Source organism: Bidens hawaiensis, unplaced genomic scaffold (assembly GCF_021521415.1).
Source record: "Bidens hawaiensis isolate Kalapana, Puna unplaced genomic scaffold, B.hawaiensis_p1.1 tig00010814_1, whole genome shotgun sequence".
NCBI classification, from domain to species: Eukaryota; Viridiplantae; Streptophyta; class Magnoliopsida; order Asterales; family Asteraceae; genus Bidens; species Bidens hawaiensis.
The window spans coordinates 444,954-468,067 of NW_027491834.1; the positions used below are offsets into that span (position 1 = coordinate 444,954).

Below are 23,114 nucleotides of genomic sequence, written 5' to 3' on the forward strand. Positions count from 1 at the left end.
AAATTATTCGTAGAATTGCTCAATAAACCCAACCCAATGAACATTCTTAAACATAATACCCAAGTGAAAATTAAACAAAAGAACAAATATAACATCAATTGCTTTGGCGAGCGATATATTATGTTTCTATCGATCAGACGACCATCACCTCATCGCCTCGCCAGTTCACCTCAAGGCTTCAGCCATCGTCTTGCCTACCAGACATCAACCAGACGATAACAATGGCGGTCGATCAACTCTTTCTTTATTTGCTTCAAGACTTCAGTCGATCCAGACCTCTTGACGAATCTATCCTTGATTTTGCGTAATCAGATGGATGATGACTATGTATGATGCTTGCATTTGTTATATTGAAAATGAGTTCTTTATTAAAGTGACGATTGAAGATGTTACGAATCATTTTCAAAACATGAAAATACGTAGGGAACAATTATAATATGTACTAGGTTAGAATCTGTGTGATACATAGGTGGTTAAAGAAAAACAACAAAAAGAATGATTAAGTCTACCTTCAAATCCCGACATTAATATCATAAATAAATTTGAGATTCAGAAAGTTAATCATGAATCTAATCAAAATTCAAAACAATGAATTGAATCAAAATTTTTAAAATTACATCGAATTGCGTAGAACACTTGTCATCCTCTAACCCCAAATATTTCAAAGGTCTAATTCCCTATAAGCAATAGTGAGTGCAACAATTAACCAATTTTAGATTAACTTTTAATCCAAAATTACAAATTAGAAAGTCACCTTATCAATTGAAGGTTCTACTCATCGAATTAGAAGACGGATTTGTGACAATCGAAAATAAGAATGAACCGATGATGATTGTTGATTTTTCGATGGTGAAAACATAAGATTAAAAAAGACGAAGATAGTGTTTTGGTGAAAATTTGGTTTTGTCTGAAATTAGCGTGAAATGTATGTGGAATCGATCGGACCGGTGATGGTGATTATTTTAATTTAATTTTGATTTGTTATATTAAAGAGAAATTTTAGAAGTTCAATGCCATTTAATTTAATTTTTAATTATTTTATTATCAAGAAATTATGAGAATGCATGTTATTTGGAAAGAATTATTTAGTTTAATTTTGAATTATTTTAATAGCAAGAAATTACAAGAATGCATGTTATTTATGGAAAGAAACATTGTTTTAATATAGATATATATTGATATTGATTTTTTTATTAAATATTACTTTGTATTTTAATGAATGTTTATGATTTACAGGGCCGGCCCTTAGGGTTGGTAGTGTGGTCGACGGCCACAGGCCCAACATCCCGCTAGGTCTGATTTTTTTTTTGAAAAAAATTATATGTATTTTATTAAAAACAATATGTATATTTAATTCTTTTTTTTGAAAAAAAATCGAGGTTCTGGGTTATAGCCTCACTTGAGACGTGTTTAATTCTTTTTTTATATACAAAAGTTTTTTACACAACTCAAATTATAACAAGTAAGCACACATAAAAATTAAACTGTTTAAACCCAACAAAATACTCATTTTACTTAAGGCCCAAAAAAATTTTTCGCCTTCAGTCCAAAAGTTTTTTTGCTTTCTCGGAGCCGGCCCTGATGATTTACATTTATTATTATCGTGAAATTGCAGTTTATTTATCTCACCGAATGACCGGCCCGACCCAACCCATTTGAGTCCGAAAACTTTGACCCGAGAAAAAAATTTGAGCACCGTAAATCTAAACCCATAGAAAAAATTATCTGGCAACTCACACTTAAATGCTTGATAACAATGGCGAAGTTCTTTGGGGACCCGGGGTGGCCCCGGTCATTGCCATTTTTTCCGTTAGTATGGTAAATATCGCGATTTTTTCCGAAATTTTTTATAGGCATTAAGCGCGGTCACCCCGATTTATTTTTCCAAAATGCTACCGGTCACTACTATTTTTTTTAAATATAATACCCCATCTTTTGATTTTTTTATAAAACCTCACAATTTTTATAAGCAAAAGTTACAAAATAGTAGTCGAATAGTAAAAAACTTTGTTTTTATAAAACTCAAAATTGAGGGGGCTATTTGTAAAAATAAAAACTTGTTTAAACAAAACATTAAAAAAAAACAGGGATTGATTAGGGAGTAGAATATTACTCTTTTACAATATCAATTGCATAATTTTAATTTTGAAATGGCAAAGAATACCAATCTAAGTAGTGTTTTCAAGTATTTCTGATTATGCAAAAGTCTTGTGAAAACTCAGAAATGTAAGACATATTATTTGGTTGATAGAGTGCTTCGGCTAATCTTGACACTTGCAGTTTCTACTGCAACAACAAAGAGGGCGTTTTCAGTAATGAAAATATTCAAGAATCGCCTTCGCAATAAGATGTCAGATGAGTATCTCGCAAATGACTTGGTGGTTTACATAGAAAATGAAACAGCTGAAACATTTGTTTCGAAATTCATAATTGAGGAATTCAAAAATTTTAAAGGTCATCGAGCTATTTTGTAATTCTTCTTCTAACTTCCTCTCGGCTCTAGCATTGTTATGAATATTTTAGGTCTCCGTTGGTTAAAAAAATGTCAAGTTTTTTTTTAATTGTAAGAACAATCGTTTGAATTAATGAAAAAAACTTAGATATATAAATGTCATATTGTATCTGACCCGAACCAAACAACCAACAAAACCGTATCATCAACCCAAAAATTTTTGTAAGTAACTTCAGTTACCGCCGTAATGAAGCCCAAGCTGCGCCAACTTCTTGATAAAACTCAAAACACAAACGTGGCAGACTTTCGTTTCTTCGGGACTTTATATTTTTATATAATTATTTTCGTCGTTATTCGTACATCTGACGTGGAAATGCGTGACCCTTGTCGTTTCAACTTTCGTTGACTAATTTTCACACTAACCTACGCCTAATATGCGCACTACGCACCCACCCACTTTACCAAAGGTCTAACTATGCGCACTACGCACCTTGCGTATTCAAGTCTCTCTCCTCTTTATATCAGTTTAAAGCTACACGTTGACTGATTTTATTATTCCAAATTATTATTATTATTACAATTACAAATTTCAACATTTGTCTCGCCGGAATCCCACCGTCAATACCCACCGACGCTAATCTCCTGTTGTTATATTAATATGTGCTTTGTTTATTTGTACCTGATTTTGAAATTAGGGGTTTTGTATCAGCTTCATGAAACCCTAAATTGAAGGTGTAGTTTTTCGATTCAGTAGTGTTAGATGATATATCGAGATCGCTAGATCGACGCCGTTGTTTATTCGAAGAAGCCCTAATTTGAAGCTTTAGGGGTTTGATTGGAGCTTCGGAAAACCCTAAATTGAAGGTGTAGTTTCTCGATTCAGTAGTATTAGATGTTGTATTGAGATCTCTAGATCGACGCCGTTGTTTATTTGAAGAAACCCTAATTTGAAGCTTTAGGGTTTTGATTGGAGCTTTGAAAAAACCCTAACTTAGGTGTGGTTTCTCGATTTAATTGTATTAGATGATGAATTGAGATTTTTAGATGGACCCAGTTGTTGTTTGTTGTTTAATTTTATAATCTTGAAATTAGGGTTTGTGAATTCTGCTGACGTGGCGGGTATCTGTTTGAGAGCTTTGTTTTGGGATCTTTTTTGTTATTTGTTGTTGGGTTTTTGTTTTCTTGATTAAGTATGAAGAGATTGAAGTCGAGTGATGATTTGAACTCGTATGGAGGCGAGAAAGGCGTGTTTAAAGATTGGGGAAGAAAGGATGATGATTCGGGTTACCGGAGTTTTCATTACAAGTCGGAAAGTGGAAAAAAGGGTTTGTCGTCATCGTCTTCTTCGCGGTATGATCGTGGTGACGATGATCGGAAGGGTTCGAGGTTGGTTCGGAAGAGGTCGGAGTATGACGGCGATGGTTATGAACGGAGGAAGAGTTATGACAGGTATAGGGATCGGGATAGGGAGAGTAGTGAAAGGGGGATTTTGAGTTCTTCGCCTCGAGGTGGTGGTGGTTATAACAGTGATAGGATACATAGATCCGAAAGTTTTTCGGGGCCGAGGAGGGATTTTCCGAAGGGGTTTAGATCGGAGAGGGATCGGTCGCGTAGAGAGGGGAGTGTTTCTTCGTGGCGGCGGTTTGGTGGTGGGAAAGATGGGGAGGAAGGTACGAAGAGTGGTGGTGATTCTGCGAGAGGAGGTAGTAAGGCGGTTTCGGAAGAAATTAGTAATGTGAGGTCTCCACATGGAGGTAGAGATGCAAAGTCGCCGGCTTGGTCGAAGGACTCGGGAAGTGAGCAGTCGAAAAGTGTTGAAGTGAAAAAGAGTGAAAGTCTTCTGGATGAGAGTGGGAATAACAGTGAAAGAGAAGAAGGCGAGCTTGAACCTGATCCTGATCATATTAATGATTCTTGTCATGAACCTGCTTCTGTTGTTGAACAAAGATCTGGTGAACCGGTTTCTAAGCATTTGAAAGTCAACAAAGAGGTTCAAAATGAAACTTGTGTTGATGACAAATGCTTGGAAGATAGTGCAAAGGTAATGTCGAAAAAAGAGGTAAAGCCTGATTTAAATGAAAGCCAAACATGTGTTCTAGCAAAGAAAGCTGATGTTAAAGAACCGGAAACTCTTAAAAAGGCAATGGGTCCCACAGGTAATCAGTCTTCATCCGAGGATTCTTCAACTCCAAAAACGGTTGAAAATGCAGTTGCAGTTCCAGTATTATCAGATAATGAAAAGAAGGATGCTCCTAAAGAGGATGCTAGAGATGTTTCTGGAAGTAGTAAACCGCTGGAAACAACACTGAAACAAGATAATGATACAAATGAAGTCAAGGGGGAGAATTTCAATACAGATATACAACAAGATAATGATACGAATGATGAGGTCAACGGTGAGAATTTTAATGTGGAGATGCATGTACAGGTAACCGAAACTGCAGACGTTAATCATACTCTTGTGACAAAAGAACTGACCCAAAATTTCAAAGACAAGGGCAAAAGCGTCATTTTTTCAGCTTCTGATGGTAATGATGAACCAATAGGTTTTATGACTAGTAAAGAGATTGACATGGAAGGACCAAGTACACGCGGTTTTGATTTGTTTTTCATGGATCCCGTCAAAAAGCAAGAAACTTCTGACTCAAAAGGAGCCGCTAAACCGAAAGATGAAGAACTATCGTTAGAACCGCTTGAACTGTCTCTTCGTTTACCGTCTGTTCTTCTTCCTATTGGTTGCACGAATCCGATTCAAGGTCCCGATTCTCCAAGTCAAGATATGAGCATTCAGTCACATGCCAGCTCGTTCCAAACAAGCTCTGATGGATTCACTAGATCGTTTTCGGGTTCCCAGAATTTCACTCACAACCCTAGCTGCTCGTTAACCGAGACTTCGTTCGATTTTGAAAAATCCGTTGGAAGCCGCCCTTTGTTTCAAGGAGTAAACTGGCAGGTCCAGCCGGCAGATGACCAGAAGAACACAGAACCACCGCCCGCTCTTCAAAGAAGCGTGTCAAATGGGAACGTAGGCGTTTCAAATGTCCAATCTTTACAGTTGCATGGTGGTAGGTCAGCAGAAGGTAGTTATAAAACGCCTCTCGGATTGGAAAGACAGCTAAGCAGTAATAATAACGGTAAACAGCCATCAGGGTCACACTCGAGGCACATGAATGAGATAAGATCCCCAACTCAAAGTGTTGGATCTCATGAAACCGGTTCAGAGTTCCATAGAGATAAAAGGCGTGTTATGCGAGATGTTATCGGTACTAGTCCAGCCGATTTGGCTGAGCCCAAGCCCATTCTTGCTATGGTGGTTTCTGACCCGTTACACATTGTGTCCCGGATATTAAACGAAATGAGCCCACCGTCTTTGACAAGTTTAAAAGATTTAGCCCGTGATGTTATTCTAAACCCGAGCAAACGAAGACAGTTTTCCGCATTTCGTAAAACACTCGAAAAAAGGTCAGATATTACTTTAGATGCTCTATCAAAAGCCCATAGAGTTCAAGTCGAGATACTAGTGGCATTAAAAACCGGCATTCAAGGTTTCCTTCAAACAAATAGTGACATGCCATCTTCTGATTTAGCAGAAATATATCTAAACATAAGATGCAGAAACCTTGCGTGTAGGAGTTACATACCCGTCGATGAATGTGATTGCAAAGTCTGTGTTCAGAAAAAAGGGTTTTGCAGTTCTTGCATGTGTTTAATATGCTCAAAGTTTGATACGGCTTCAAATACATGTAGTTGGGTAGGGTGTGATGTGTGCTTGCATTGGTGTCATACGGATTGTGGTTTAAGGGAATCTTTTATTAGGAACGGTCGTAGTGCAGCTGGTGCTTCGGGTCAAAGTCAAACTGAGATGCAGTCTTTTTGTGTTGCTTGTAATCACCCTTCTGAAATGTTTGGTTTTGTGAGGGAGGTTTTTAAAAACTTTGCTAAAGGGTGGTCTGCTGAAGCAATGGCAAATGAACTTGAATATGTTAGAAGAATATTTTCTGTTAGTGAGGATATTCGAGGCAAACGTCTTCATGAAATCTCACTTCAGTTGTTGACTAGACTGTCAAATAAATCAGATATTCCGCAAGTTAGAAGTTATATCATGAGTTTTCTCAATGGTAAGCTCTCTTTATTCTCTACAGTTTTGTTCTCTTAGTTGCTTAAAGTGCGTCTTTGATGCATAAAAGTAGGCGTTTTTGTGTTCATTCATTTGACTTTAACCTAACAAACGGTTGGATGCGAACAATTAAACGAACATAGTTTTCTTGCTCATGTTTGTTCGTTAAGAAAATGAGCATGTTCGTGCACGTTTATGTTCGTTTGTTAATAGCGTAAACAAACAGTTCATGAGCGTAAACGAACAAACATAACTGAGCTAAAGCTAGTAAAAAGTAATGTGAAGAATAATGTGTTGGGCCTAATACGTTGTTAAAACTTGACTAAGTTGTAACGGGCAAAAAGATTTTACGTGAATGTATTAACGAACATAAACAAACGTTAACTAGTAAACATAAGCAAGTTTAATGAGTGAAAGTAAATGAATGATCACAAGCGCGAATGAACAAACGAGACATGTGTTCATGTTCGTTCGTTCAACTAAATGAACAAATTTTTTTTATGTGTGTTCGTTTATTGAATAAACAAACTTCCCACCAACTGATTCACGTGTTCACTGAACGTCGGTTTGTTTAGAGGTGAGAGGTCTAATAAAAAAAATCATCATATTCTGGAAACTACGTAATTATTGGAAATAACATAAACCTTTCTATTATAATCTTGCGTGCTTTACTGGTTGCAGATGATGATGCTTTCAAATCAGACAACATTCAAATCTCACAAGAAAAAGAATCATTAAAACAAAGTGTAAGTGATGTTCCAAAAACAAGTCAAGAAGCCGCCATGTGGATGAAATCCATTTATGCAGACAAGTTAAAAACCTCCAGCTCGGACATGCAACGTGCCACTCCTTCAATACCAAGAGAGCCTGTTTTTGATGAGCTGGACGGGATAATCAGGATCAAGCTAGCCGAGGCTCAAATGTTTCAAAACCGTGCCGACGATGCAAGACGAGAAGCCGAAGGTTTGAACCGAATCGCGCAAGCAAAAAGCAAGAAAATCGATGAAGAGTATGGAAACCGTGTGAGAAAGCTGCAGTTGTCAGAAGCAGAGGAAACGAGAAGACAGAAGTTGGAAGAATTACAAGCTTTGGAAAACGCTCATCAGGAGTATTTTAATATGAAAGTAAGGATGGAAAGGGAGATTAAAGATTTGCTTTTGAAGATGGAGGCTACTAAGCGTAACTTCAGTTCGTCGTGATTGCTAGGTAGATTATTATTTACAAGGTTACAAGTTTAGTACACACTTGTTTTTCTGGCAATTGATTTCTAGGTTTATGTTTCTTTTTTTTTTATTTTTAAGGTAGTGATTATGGTTATGGTTTTAAAGACAGCCTGTACAGAGACTGCCTTTTTATGTTAGATATTATTATCAGTTAAGTTACAGTTGAATCAATCAACTTCTTTTTATGACTTGTTCATGTTTTTTAAATTGTGTTTTTTACATGTTTTAAGTTATATACATATAAGGGCTGTTCAAATAGATTGCTCGAAATCGGTTGGTTGTAAATGAGCCAAGTCGAGATGTGGCTCATTATTTAATTATCTATATGTGAATTTAGTAGCCGAACAGGTAGCCCCAACCCCAAGTGTATGGCTATTTATGAGTCGAGCCAGGGTGGTTTTGAGTGCGAGCTCGAAACAAAACAAGACAGCTCAGCGCCTAAGCTAGGCTTGAGCTCGATTTTGAAGTTAAACGAGCCTAAGATCGAGCCAGCGAGACGATTTTGGCTTGGTTACAAAAATGAGCCAACTCGACTCAAGTTGGTTCGAATCAAATATTTTTAGCTAGTTTTATTCGAGCTTTTATTGAGCGAGCCATGAGCCCAAGCTTTGAGCCGTGAGCTTTTTGAATGCCCCCACCTAAGTGCCAGTATTCAGCTTAACGATAAACAACTAAACACTAAAAACCCGTATTCACAATACACGCCCATCAAGTCTCAATCCTCGTTGGTTCTAGCACACTCGTTCATGATTTTATTTAACTTTAATCCTTTGGACCTGCACGATTTCCAGCGTCAAGAATTCTGAAGTCGTGATCACCCATTTGTGCAGTCGGTAGTTGATCAATCTAACTACTTTGTCTCCATCAAAGTGAAGCATGCCTTGTCACCATTGGACTCGCAGCTTAAACCATCATTACAAAAACGAGAAGGCTCGTTTATCGTGCTTGTTATCAGAATGTATAGTGTTCAGCATATCTCTCTTCCGTACTATGCGTGAAAGTGTGTGTTTAACCGTATACAAGTACTTGTATGTTGTAGATTTAAGATATAGCATGACAGAAGAAGAGAGAAGAAGAGAGAGCATTTATATAGCCACTTTATGTGTTACTGTTAAAACAATGTTTATGTGATCCTCGAAGTTCCTTCTGCAAAAGCAAAATTGGTTTTGTACAAAATCAAAGTGTAGATATACATTAGATAAGACCATTATCATTCATAAATCAACCCAACACAATCTTTATTATAAAAAACTATTTTTACTTTCTTCCATCTATCCGATCAAATCAAACTTTTCACACTCATTAGCAACTCAAACTTCACCATTTTTTATTAAATAAATATAATTTATAATCGGTTTTTTTATTAAAAGTGTAGAAATATAAAAAATAATTTCTTTATATCAAATCAGATAATGTTATTTTTAAATAATAAGTTTTATCCAAAATATCTTATGAACCAATACGAAGCTGACAAGTGTCGGATAATATAAATGGTAATGATTAATATTTATTTTATATTAAATTTTTTTTTTATAAACTTTGTTTATTAATTAAATTTATACCGGTGTGTTTAAAAAAAATAAAATAAACAAGACTATGGTTTTTTTTTATTTTAAAAATACTTTATTAAAAGTTGTTAAGAAAAAAGCAAAATTAAAGCTAAAAATAATTAGTGTGAAAAAAAAATAAAAAAAATAGAACCGCTCATATCTTGTCACGTGACCTTAAAAAAAATTGAAGAATTGTTTGCAACCCTTTCGTCTATTATTCTTTTATTTATTTTTTGAACAGTGGGACAACTAATATGTGGTTCACGAGAATGGTTAAATATATAGGTTTGGTCAATGACAGTTATAAAAATGCAATTGAAACAGTAAGTAGATAGTAGTTGAATGAATGCTAATTTTATGAAAATTGAAAACAAATGCTCCTGGTTATATAATTAGCATTAGATCATGGCAACCATGATGCTGCATATGGACTATAGTTTGGGTTTATAGTATTTATATCGTGTTACACTCGGACGGAAATATATAAAACTTCATCACATCTTGTATCATATCATTATCCTAATCAATCAAACAAACAACAATAGCTATAGCTTCAACTATATACATCCATAACACAACATGTTACAACTGTATTAATAACAATAATAATAATATCAAATCATACCAACAATCAGTCAATATACTCAAACTCATCATCCTTCAAATGCGCGTAAAACTTAACCGGAGCCTCACCGCGCTCTTCGAAACACTCAACAAACTCAATTTTGTACGGCAAGTTAGCCGATATGTTTTTATCTTTCCAAACCGCCACATATTCTTTTAACTTACCTTCTTTACCGTACAAATCAACTTCCGGTACTTTGGCCACGTGATACACTTTCAACGGTACTGTAACCCTAATCCTAGCTCCGACCTTAGCCTGAATCTGTTCTACCTCTTCCTCCGCCGTTGACGGATTGTCCACGACGGCCGCCGGTGTGGCCGCCGGAGTCCGGTTCGATCTGGTGGTGAAGGTTTTGATTGGAACGGAGAGGTTGTGAGAATGGGTGAGTGGTGGAATTGGACGGCTGGTGGTGGTGAACGGTGGTGTGGCGGCGGCGAGTGTCGCCGGAAGTGACATTGTTTGGTTTCCGGTGGCCGGTAGGGTTTGGTTTTGGGAGAATAATAATAATAATAATAATAAGATGGTTATTGTTATTGTTATTATTTGGTGAAGTGAAGGGTGGTTTTGAGAAGTGACACGTCGGATGTTTATTATCACTTCATATTTGTTGAGTTATCCATGATGTGTAAGATGATATTTGTTTTGGATAATTGGTGTTGTGATAACACGTGTATGGATTTATGCTATTTGTGTATGTTTGTTTTGAGTTGAATACGGAAAGTATAGATACTTGTTGCCTAGTTGTGTAATGGTATATGATTAAGGTTAAGACTTGGGTCTTAAGGTCTCTGGTTTGAAACATGATTTAATTTGATTAACTGGTGAGTTTTTTTTATGATGTGTTTGGATGAGTTAGGTATGTAACGTTAAAATCAGTATGAATGATTGATATTTTGTTTTAAGAAGGCTTCTGGGGTAATTTCGAATGTTGTACAAAGAAAATAAGCATTGTTCTTGGGTTGATAGGACCGACAAATGTCACAAACTAAAAATGCGCATGAGTTTGCGTATATGGCATGGGTTTACACTTATTAATATTAACAATCTAACCTAAAATCTCTGTTCTATTTTATTTTATTTTTGTTACGTTTTTGGTTAAACACCTCGTGTCATGTCACCCAAAAATTTAGTTAAACACCTCGTTGGGTGGGTTATCTCCATAAGAAGCAAGCCGGGGGGGTGTTCAATAGGGGAGGCGCTATCCCCTTAGTGTGGTGGGGGTAGGAAGCGGGTAGTGCCCTCATGTATATTGGGCACACGACCACCACTCTCTCCATTTTTCTTTTCGGGTATCAATTCGGATGATACACCTCGAAGAAAGGAGAGGAGAGGGTGATGAGATGTTTATGTGTGTTGGGAGAGAGAGAGTTCGGGTCATGTTTTGCCGGTGATAGCAGGTTCGGGCAGCTGATGAGTTGTTGGCCAGGGATTGGTTTTTTTGGCAGGTGGCTTCATGTTGCGCCTCCACTACCCTTAGCGTCATTGAACATAGAAAAGAGGTGGGGTTCACTACCCTCCACCAATCACATGCATGCATGCACACATTTATTTCTTTTTAATTTTCTTCTTTTATATATATTTCAGTTAAACCACAACACGTTTGTTAAAGGACGAGTTCTACGTAACAGGGTATTATACACTTTTTAGTTAAACCATGTGTATTAATTCTAAAGTTATAATCAACAATCTACACTTTATAATAAAGGAAACCATTTTGTGCCAGCTGTCATTCTAATAATCATCTAACTTTTTATTTTCCCGCCCATGTATATTTTAGGGTTTATTCACAAAACAAACAATACGCAATCTACGGGTTTTCCATCTCCGGCTTGCATCTCAGAAGGCTATGTCCTATATGCTATTTCTTTTTCATACAAATGTTTTGTTTGGTCGATTTGGTGAAGGGTTTCGATTGATAACGAACAATATCAAACCACCTCTTAATCGATATTATACAATTGATCAATCGATTTCTCTCTCAAACAAAATATTTGGACAATTTGGTGAAGGTTTTCGATTATTATATATGGTGGTGATCGGAAATGATGGTGAAGACTTTAATCTGAAAAGAAATTGGGGCTAACTCCGATAAGCTATGCTGGAAATGGAAAAGTGTTGCCGTTGAGGTTTGTTTTTGTTTTTTTTTTAATTATTTTTATATATGTGTTCATTGTGAATTTGATTGTTTTAAAAGTCATATTTTTATTGCAAAATTGATTTGCTTCTTTTGTGATCTAACTTCCATTTAATATGAAAATTAAAACAATTAAATTATGCATTAATCGGTGACAAGTTATTTGTGTTAGACGACATAATGATATTATATGCATTTCAATTTTACCTAATATCTTTTACAATTTATGTTTTATTAGCAGGATTTCAGGATCAATTCTACAAGAAACAAGCTGAAGATTCTGAAGAAATTGTTGAATATCAACAACCGAATTTGCTAAGGTTAGGCTATTTAATTTACATTATTATGTTTGCAAAACAAAAGTTTAATTTATTTCAACATTGATGTGCGTTTCATTATTATAACTAATTTTATTTCTTTAGCCTCTTAGTCTTGACATGGGTCACGAGTTCGGCCAGGTTGGGTAGCAAGTGGGCTGCTTTGGGTTGAATTGTGAGCGTTTTTTTTTCTATATTTTTTATGCATTTCATTTTATCCTTAATTTGAGCTCTTTGAAATTATCAGGGAATTTTCCAAAATTACTAGAATTATATAGTATAATTACTATATAATTATACTGTGAACTCTCGGGTTCACCCTGCTGGCGGTGCACGCATATAATGTATATATGTGTGAACTCTCGGGTGGGCAAAAGTAAAATTGCACTAATTTTGACGTTATTTTACTAATCTCGTGAAAATAACGTTAAAAGTGGGGAAAGGTTAATCAGGCATCATGTGGTGGCGTTGATAGCCGAAAGACAAGGGCACATGCACCAATCAGCCGGTGTCCCGATGATTGAGTGCTATGTGCCTTATGTCCAAGGCTTGATGCAAAACTACTATCGAGCCGGGGGTCTCATCGGAAGCAGCCTCTCTATCCCTATGGGGTAGAGGTAAGGTTGTCTACATCTTACCCTCCTCAGACCCTACCATAGCATTGCTATTGGTGGGATATACTGAGTACGATGATGATGATGATATAGTATAATTACATATTGACTCACAAAACTGTTTTGACTAACAAGTCAACTGAGGTAGAAATAAATGTCAAAACAACAGTTTACTTTGGGGATAAAGGACAAATTGATAAAAGTCTAAATGTTCATAATTTGTGCTCTTTGAAATGAATATAAGGATTTCTACTAGAAATACAGTAAATATATGGATTGGAGTTAATCATGTTGTTAGATCATAGGCATAAGGAAGAAGCTGAAATTTGCCATTTTATAAAAAGAACTATAACTTAGAAATATATACTAAATTACTAATAGTCCATGCATGCCTTCTTTCTTAGAATCAAGATGCATGATTTGGTCACAGGTCATTATTGTAGCTTCTTGATTGTTCTTTCTTTCAATCGGTTTGCTTTGGAGGTGAATATTTGTTTCTACTTGTAAAGCCTTATATAAAGGTAAAAAGCTTATCAAATGCTTTTAAACATCTTCTATTCCAGATGCGTGTGGTGATGGTACCCAATATAATGATTTATAGTGGAATCATTAAGGTCAAAATATATTGAAAAGATTTATATATAAACCAACTTATATAGATAAAAAAGAGTGTGCAAATCATGCACACTCAATTGAAAATTAGATGTGAATGTGAAAATTGATGGTTGCAAGTTACACGACGCACATTGGTCATCTTCAAATTATACTTGGAGCATTTTGAATTATACGGTTCAAACCGTTCAATAAATTTGGGTTAGGTCAATGTTACAAATAATACAAGTGCAACAGTGGGATCTGTATTTGCATTGCAGATCATATAGTTGAAGATTACAAAAAGAATTTAGAGTCAACAGATGCCTTTGCTGCAAGAGTAGTTTGATTGGCATATCATTGTTTTGATTTGAATCAAATACTTAAAGTCTGCATTATAATGTTTGTATATTTCATTCACTTTCGCCATACTATAGTTGATTCAAATATGCAATAGGTATATATTTGTTAATGTGTAACATTTACAGTTTTAAAGTAAATCATGCTCAACTGGATAATGAATACGATAAAATTTAGCAAGCTTTTCAGTTCGTTGGCTCCACACCTTAAAGGGTAAAATTGTTCTGTTATTGCTCATATTGCCTTTTTTCCCTTTAAAAATCATTTTTAAGATAACACCTCGCCTTGTAAATGAATTAGACGACTTTATTTATCACTTTTTTTTATTTATAGAGCTATGACTTATACAATTTAAATTGATCAACCCGTGTAACACACGGGTCCTTAACCTTGTATACAATATAAATGTACATAAGTAATTAAATTAAAATTTTGGAATAAAAAGTCCAATATGGTTAAGTTATGACCCAAAAACAAGCATAATCTGTTTACCAAAACATGCTTGTAGGTTCCACCTAAAACCGTTTAAGACTAAAGGGTCTAATGAGTTTGTAAATCAAATTTTGATTGTTGGGTTATAATCGAGTTGTAAACATGTTTAATGGGTCATGAACGGGTTCCGAAAAGTTGTAAACAGGTGTCGGTCTAATCCGGTTAATAAACATGTTTACCAGAATGCTTCATCAGCAATGCATTTTTATTGATATTATTCTAAATTACACAGTTTGTATTGAATGAAAACTTTTAAAAACTTACACCACGATTATACAATGAGTCGGATTATTTACAGGATGTTTTGAGATCGAGAAAATACAAACACGCCACCGCCTCCCACAGCTCGACCCACAAGCGTATTCCTGTCCAGGTACGAAAGGTAGTACAACCCTCCCACCGATCGCCTGTCATTTAATATCATTGTTATTATAAACTTTCCATTTCACAACTTTTTATATATACAACTCAATAATTTGTGAACTTACCGTCCCGGGCTTGTGTTATTCACTGGAATTTGAGCTTTAAAAGTACGAATTGCTTGCAAGATCTAAAAACGAAACAAGAAATGTATTTCTTTCTTTTACAATATATAAAAAAATTAAAAATAAAACAAACTTATGAGAAGTTTACCTGTAGGCTTAAAAAAGAGCGCGGCAACAGTGCAGGGGCTATTAGAGCCTGCAACTCTTCGCTGATGATTATATCTTTAAGAGCTATCTGTCATTTTAAAAAATAAATAAACAAATAACCAATGCTGATGGTTTGGTACAATTAACCAACCGACCGACCTCTTCAAATTGAAGGTAGATATTACGACGAGACACAACAGAAAATTTTGCAGAGACTAGGAGGGTGGCGCCTTCGTTCTCCTGTAAAAAAAGCAAATGTTAGAATAAATAGTTAGGAAGATACATCCTGCATTGATGGTATAGTTAGTAGGTATCATGTATATACTATTGATTGGTATGAAGAAATGTGCTTCGTTGATCGGTAAATGAGCTGAGCGCCTGAGCCTAGCCTAAGCTCAACTTAGCTCGAGTTTGGTAAGTTTAACTTAAGAGACTTGGGCTCGTTTAAGTTAAAAGGGCTCGAGCTCGGTTTGCTTATGTTTTATTATTATTTGAAGATTTTATCTTATATATAGTATTTATTATGTAATCATATATTATAATATTTAAAAAATAACATATTTATATAAATAATAGACTCGTTTAGGCTTGCTGGTCTAATCAAGCTCAGGGTAAGAAGCTTGGGATCAGGCTCATTTATTAAAGAAACGCCATCTAAGGCTCAAGCTCGTTTAAGTTAAGATCAAACTAAACTTTAAGCGATCGACTCCTAAAATAACACAAACCTACCCTTATTTAACTCAGTCTCCTAATTATGTTTCTTTAGTTAACACTTAAATGAGTCCTATTCTGGCATTGGTTCACAAAATGATGCAAAATTTGATATTTAGAATCTCCATAAATTTAATAACAAATAATGTTATTGATGCTGGCAGGAGTCTTGCTGTAAAAGGAAGTGATGGTGATACAGCTGCTAAAGTTGTGTATATTATAATTTATAAGCATCAGTTATCTTCTATTACAAGATAACTAAACACGGATTTTATATTAAAATGAACTAATTATGACATTTACAGGCATAAAAATGAACGAAAGGAAAACCAACCTCCAACAAGCTGGGAACACTCCATCGAACAACATTGCGGACATAGCCTCCATCATTTTGATCCTTACACTCAAACTTCTGAAATATTTGGCCAACCTATTCATTAACACATTTCATCAACACTGGTATGCATGAAACACATAACTTATTTGGAATTGATCACCATATGCAAACAAATTAATATGGATACAAAATTGAGCAACAGGCATTACAGTCTAATATACACTAAAATCAACCAACAATTATTGAAACAACAAAAAAAACCTGAAAAAAAGGAAGCCTGGAGGACGAATCAAGAAGAACAAGAACATCAGAAGCGGATGTATACTGCAATCGCCACGTCCCATCCAAAACTCCCAAATCAATAGCTTCATCACTTGCTGCATAACTCTCCAAATCCACCTACAAAACACAATTTTTTTCACCATTATACTACCTAACTATGCAATTTAGGGCTGGCAAAACCTAACACAGTCCTGTTAACCAGTGGCGAAGCTTGGACTAAGACACCGGGGGGGGGGGCTCAAAATGTATACAAAAATTCACAAACGATGGGGGCCCAGACTCAAATTTTCGGCCGAAACGCTTAAATTTACACTACGCATAAAAAATTTCGGGCAAAAACGGGTAAATTTACACTATTACGCGAAAAAACCGGGGGGGTGGGGGCACCCCCGGCCCTAAGTAAGCTTCGCCAGTGCTGTTAACATGACGGAAGTTAAACAACTTTAGGTTTGAGCTTAATAGGTTTCATGTCTTAACCTTAAACATGTAAACACATTTAAGACAGTGAAATTCGGTCCAAACAGGTTGAACACCTGTTAATGACCTGTTCAAAGTTTAAACCTGTTTATATTTTTATTTTTTTTTTAAAATAAAATATAAGACATATGCCTTTCGGCAACTTTTGTTTCACTAGATTGTGATATATATCGTGTCCCTAAACAGGATTGTGTTCGTGTTTGAAAAAAATGACCTGCTATGCCATTAAATTAAGGGAAAATGATCAAAATGGTCCATTTGACCAACCAATTTCCATAATGTCCAACCCTAAAACTATCAACCTAATCACTAATTAATCATTACAAGACGGGATTTTTAACCAACTAGATTCCGTCACTTGTCCAAGAAACCTCATCAAAAACCAAAATAATCTAGTCAAAATAATCCCGTCGACTCCGACGATTTCTAAAAGAAAAACTAGCTTCCCAACATTTTATAGCGCGTGACAGAATCTGGTTAGTTAAAAGTTCCATAGTTTAAGTATGTTCATTTATGTTTGTTTATCTTTGTTCAGTTATGTCCATTTATGTTTGTGAATTTAGATTTTAAACGAACGAACACGAACATGCTCATTTCTTAAATAAACGAAGAACACAAATATTTGTTCGATTAAGTGTTCATGTTCGTTTAAAGTAACACAAGGGTGGCCAAACCCAAATGGGTTGTTTTGGGTCAATATGGATAACTTTTAAAATTGAAATGGGTCAAGATTGATCAAAAGAATTTTGCAAGAAGGTCAAGATGGGTTGGGAAAATGCTCGTGACTTTTGGTTATAGGTTAGAATGGGTTTGCTTATGGGTTAAAATGGACTAAAACAAGCTCCATCCTATTTTATTTCAAGCAAAGCCCAAGAAACCGAATAGAAACCGATAAATCGAAACTGAAATCATTGAAACCGAAAAGATACCGAAACCGACCGAAATGAAAAAAAAAAGCAAAACCGAACCGAAAAAAAACCAAAAAAAAAAATCGAACCTTAATCGAGACAAAACCGGTTTTTTTAATGAATGAGGACGACCAGAGAAATATTTTAGTTATTTTACATTTTGTGTTTTTTATTTATATTTTGAATTATTATTTTTTTATTAATATTTTTGAATTTGTTTTCGAGGGGTTTTTATATTAACCTTTACTTAAGGCAAAGTTTAACTTTACCTATCTTGGCCCACAGCCATCCTAACCTTCATTGACCCATACCCATCACCAAAATCCAACCCAATTCATTCATATCGCCACCGGCCTAGACATTTTGGTCATTATCCCTTAAAAGCTTAACTGAATCTGCCACTGATGTTATTTTACTAAATCAATGAAACGTACCAAAGACTCTTCAATTTCAGAGCGTTGGTTAGGAGTGGTAACAAGCCCACGTTGAGTGTCTTGAATGGCTTTCAACAAGTCGTACTTCTTGTTTTCCAATTCCACTTCGTTCCGCTGTTGAGAAGGTGTAAGAGTTGTGGCGGAGCATCGGAATACGTTTCTTGAATATGATACTGACGGTGGCCGGAATGTTATTGTTGCGGTGGGGAATGGTAGCAGCAGCAGCCCCATTTGTCCGGGATTTGGATATTTTGTTTTGTCACATGTTCTGTAGAGTATACACAAGTACACAACAAAAGTAGTTACACAAGTATTTTTACTTACAAACAACTTATGTTTGGGTTAGTTTGGATTTAACTTAAAAAGTTTTGGGATATTTTGGGTTTTAAGGGTTATTTTGAAATTAGTGTAATTGGTAGGGAGGTGGAAGAAACTGAAAAAATCGATATGAAACCAAAAACATAAATGGGTCAGAATGAGGGCGTTCAGGAAATCCGAACCGAAACCTGAATGATTCGATCTGAATTCCTGTTTGGATATTCGGATCGGATCGAACCTCACGGTAATCTCGGGCTCCGTGACACCGCTGCCATAGCCATCGAGGGACGGCGTGGTTAAGTCATCCATGCGACCTTGATTGTTCGGGTCCGCCATTTCTTCAACCTCGGGATTCGCGTCGTCCTCCACAACTTCGTTTTCAATGACCTCGGCAATTTCTCGTGCTCTCCTCCTCAACCTTCTCGAAGATGTCGTTCGGGTTCAGAAAAGGGGGAAACAAGATCAGGACCGGGTGTGGTGGACATGCATCACCCGAAAGAAACGCGGAATGGAAACAAACAAGACACGAAAAACTACCTAAAAATATAACTAACAAAATAAAACAAGATGAATAAAAATGAAATAGACTAAAATAACATAGAGCAAAAATATCAACAAGGCAAATCAATTACTCGTATCGTTTTCAAAAGTAAAACACCGTGTCCCCGGCAACGGCGCCAAAAACTTGACGTGTGCGAATATATATAAAATTTGAATAAAAGTTTCACACAAATCGGGTTTTAAAAATGGTTTTCACCAACAACCAAACCACAAACGAAAGGCAAGTGTACCTATCGTTTGTAGCAAAGTATCGGTAAGAACCGAGTGTCAATCCATGGACACGGCTAACTTTTGATACTAAATCTTTGTAATTAATTTAACCAAACAAACAATCCAAGTAATTTTTCAAGTAACTAAGCTAGCATACAACAATAACAAAGCAAATATAATACAACTAACAATCAATCCAAACAAAGCTACTTAGACTATGCATCCACTTAAACTTAGTGACAAAATGACAATGATAATGGCAAACATCATGTATTAAGCATCAACATCAAATTCCAATCAAGGCAACCTAATACTAACAACAAAACATCATGATGGGTATTCAACAAGTTAATAACCATAGATTAGTAAGTTTGTCAAAACTACCAAATCTCACAATTAAAGGAAAGCTAGCATGAAAACAACAAACTAACCACCTAGAATCATGTAAAAATAGACAAGTTCAAGAACACTAGTTAAACACATGAGTCTTTCAAATTAGCAAAATATAAACTAAGGATTATGGCCTTAATCTCTAGCAAACATTAACCAACTCAAAGAATCATATTATCACCATACAATTTTCCAATATCAAGTGATAGGTTTCATGCTTGTTAAAATTCATAACCAAGTTAATTTCCACTTGTCATTCCTAACTTAGTGATATAAACAAAGTATGCATACACAAACTAAGCTCATAAACAAATACTCAACACATAGTTTTCCAACATATTATGGCTAAGCATCTATCAAACTAACAAGACTAGGAATTAAAACAAGCATTCAACCATTAAACTCTATTCAAGAACATGTCATAAACTTGAAGAACACCAATTTACCAAAATCATGCATAGATAAATATCACATAAGTAGAAGTTTCAATATAATCTAAGTAACAAGAGTATTTAGCCCATAAGGCTTAATACAACAACCAAAATCAAAGTAATCTTACAAATCATTGTCAAGAACAAAAGATTGCAAAATAAGATGAATGATGATTGCTACTTGAAAGGATGATCACACAAGATGGAAGCCTTGAATTATTTATAGCAAACACACAATAATTTCCAGTAAGTTTGAGAATTCCCCTAAGGCTCCACACTTGAAATGGGAGTAGTGGAGGTGTATTTAAGCTTTTTGGACGTCTGGCACGGGCCCATGCACGGGCATGCACAGTCGTGCATATAAGTGGAAAGTCAACACCCTGCTTTAGTCTGACCAAAAGGTCAGACTTCTCTGTTCTGGCACGGTCACCGGCACGGGCCCGCACGGCCGTGCAGGTCATGCACGGGCATCCGCACGACCATTCATGGTCGTGCACTTTTGAATTCTTGCGGCACTGGCTTGCATCTTCGGGAAGCACGGTCGTGCGGGGTCGGCAGATTGCTGATTTTGTCCACGAAAAGCCCTCTCTTCTTGTTTTCTTTGTTGGGCGGGCGCCCGGACCTACAAATTCACAAATAACTCAAATAAGTACCAAAAACAATGAATTTGCATGGAGTTCGGCTAAAATATGAGGAAAATTTGGTGTAATAAGATGTACACTTTGTTTTACATCAATTACAAAAGGCCTTTCAAAATGCGAATGAACTACCAAAAGTATGTATGTCAGACACATAACCAGCACTACTGAGACGTGTGGTACCCAATGACGGTACTCGTGTAACCCGATATTAGTATGCGATTAATCCAACGCTATACATGTAACTAGCTTGAGTTTATAAAATCCAAGAAACTCATTCTTCGCCACATGCTACATTAGATCAAGTGGGCGTGTGTTGTGGAAATTTGTAACATCTGACTTTTGAAATATAGTAAATAAAGGAATTTTTATTTATTTACTTATGCGAACTTATATAATCATAATTAAATAATGATAAGTTGGGTTAAATAATTATAAGTTAGGTTGTGGGCTTGGAGATAAAGGATGCGAAATTATGCAAGTCTACAACTTGTCTTATTGGGCGTTCAGGAAATCCAAACCGAAACCTGAATGATCCGATCTAAATTCTTATTTGGATATTCGAATTGGATCGAACCAAATATCTGAATAACTAATTCGGATTCGGATATGGATTTCAAAAAATTTTAGATTATTCGGATATCTGAATGAATAAATAACATGTGTTTTTAGTGTATAAAGCCCGCCCATTAACATTTACAGTAACCTTTTAACCCTAACATCCTTTTTCGTATAATCGACCTAACATTCTAGATGCAAGAATGACCTAACACTCTGTCGTTATACTCTCTAACACTCCATCTAATTTCATTGTTTGTGTATTGTTTTATATTTTATTTTCGGTTTTGTATGTTTATTTAATTAGAATTTTGTTTGTATGTTTGTTATACGGTTTATTTTGTATTATCTGAATCCAATTTGAATTTGATTCAAACTGAATTTGGATAGATTCAGATCGGATAGGAACATCCCTGATTCAGATTAGATTAGATTTCGGATAGAGTCCTAAAATTTTCAAATATGAACTGAATAATCCGTTACCCGGTCCGATGAACACCCTTATTGTCTTCTATTTGTTGTTCTTCATAGGTTACCTAACCGCTACTGTCGAGGAGTACGATTACTAGGTTTGACAGATTGGTCAGGTCAGAAGGGTCTGAGTTACATGTCGGGATGGGTCTGGTCATATCTAGTTGGTTTAAAGTATGGCAAAAAAATCATAACCGACGAAAATTCAAGTAATTTGACTAAAAATTCATTTATTTATTTAATGGATTTTAAAAAGCCTTCCAAAATGTGAAGTACCAAAAGTATGTATGTCAGACACATAACCACCACTACTGAGACGTTTGGTACCCAACGACAGTAGTTGTGTAACCCGATATTAGTATGCATTAATCCAATGCTAGACACGTTATTGACTTGAGTTTATAAAATCCAAAAAACTTATTCTCCGCCACATGCTACATTAGATAAAAGGGTCAGCGTTGTGGAATTCCATATGTATATATAATTAGTGATTTACCCGTGCGTTGTACGGTGAAATTTGTCGGTACATCCGGGTGTGGTACCTGCGTGTCAACGCAAATTCGGTTAGTATTGGCTACATTCGTTACGGTACCAGAACTAAACCTAAAAAATCGTCAAATTAACATGTTTAAACTAAAAACAAAAAATAAATAGCGGCACTTGTGTAACATATTATAAAAAAAGTTTTCATATTTATTTGGTCAGTAAAACTGGGCCGTTGGTTCCCTGGCATTGGTCACCCGAGCGTTACGACGGTGAGTCAACATGGTTACGTTCGTTACGATATAGACAACGTTGGTAAACCCCAAGCGTTAAAACCCAAAAACTAAATTCGCTAAATCAGAATATAAAAATTTTAGCATATAAAAAATTGAATATTTAAAACGACATTTATTCGGCCGGTAAAATCTAGGCGGTGGTAAATCCTAATCGTTGTTGTTCTCGGGCGTCAAGGCGGTAATTCGGCATGAATTCGGTCGGTTACGGTTATGCTCGTTACGATATCTGTACTAAAACAAAAAAAAGTTTTAAAATTGAGGCGGGCCAATGGGTGATGTCGGTCGTAAAACTCGAGTGTTGGTAAAACCTGAGCGTTTTCATCATCTTCGTTACAGTTTCAGTTGTGTCAGTCACGATACCGAAAATACAACAAAAATAAAATAAAATTGGTGTTCAGTTAGTTATCGTTAAGTTATTGAAACTAATAAAAAAAAAGATCGAAAACAAAATTAATTAACCAATGTGGTGCCGCCACTTGGCCCAATCACGGGCTTATTTGTT

The 23,114-nt window shown here is 35.8% G+C and overlaps 2 protein-coding genes across 2 annotated transcripts; one reads left to right on the plus strand and one right to left on the minus strand.

Moving 5' to 3' along the window:
- Positions 1–3,119: 3,119 nt before the first annotated feature.
- On the plus strand, positions 3,120–7,988 carry LOC143536565 (protein OBERON 4-like). Its single transcript, XM_077030524.1, has 2 exons — positions 3,120–6,570; positions 7,251–7,988. The coding sequence occupies exons 1-2, from the start codon at positions 3,645–3,647 to the stop codon at positions 7,766–7,768; spliced, it is 3,444 nt and encodes a 1,147-aa protein (XP_076886639.1). The 5' UTR covers positions 3,120–3,644; the 3' UTR covers positions 7,769–7,988.
- A 6,678-nt stretch (positions 7,989–14,666) lies between these two features.
- Positions 14,667–18,487, minus strand: LOC143536541 (putative plastid-lipid-associated protein 10, chloroplastic). The gene is made up of 7 exons (XM_077030511.1): positions 18,257–18,487; positions 16,417–16,554; positions 16,153–16,248; positions 15,267–15,347; positions 15,109–15,195; positions 14,964–15,025; positions 14,667–14,882 (listed from the first exon to the last, which is right to left on the minus strand). The coding sequence occupies exons 1-7, from the start codon at positions 18,485–18,487 to the stop codon at positions 14,768–14,770; spliced, it is 810 nt and encodes a 269-aa protein (XP_076886626.1). The 3' UTR covers positions 14,667–14,767.
- Positions 18,488–23,114: the final 4,627 nt, after the last annotated feature.

Bases quoted from the DNA above. Each gene is read 5' to 3' on its own strand.
- LOC143536565 (XM_077030524.1), top strand. From the start codon at position 3,645: ATGAAGAGATTGAAGTCGAGTGATGATTTGAACTCGTATGGAGGCGAG. The intron at 6,571-7,250 runs GTAAGCTCTCTT...TACTGGTTGCAG, and splicing joins TATCATGAGTTTTCTCAATG to ATGATGATGCTTTCAAATCA.
- LOC143536541 (XM_077030511.1), bottom strand. From the start codon at position 18,487: ATGGGGCTGCTGCTGCTACCATTCCCCACCGCAACAATAACATTCCGG. The intron at 15,026-15,108 runs GTAAACTTCTCA...TTTCGTTTTTAG, and splicing joins GCTCTTTTTTAAGCCTACAG to ATCTTGCAAGCAATTCGTAC. The intron at 14,883-14,963 runs GTAAGTTCACAA...ATTAAATGACAG, and splicing joins AATAACACAAGCCCGGGACG to GCGATCGGTGGGAGGGTTGT.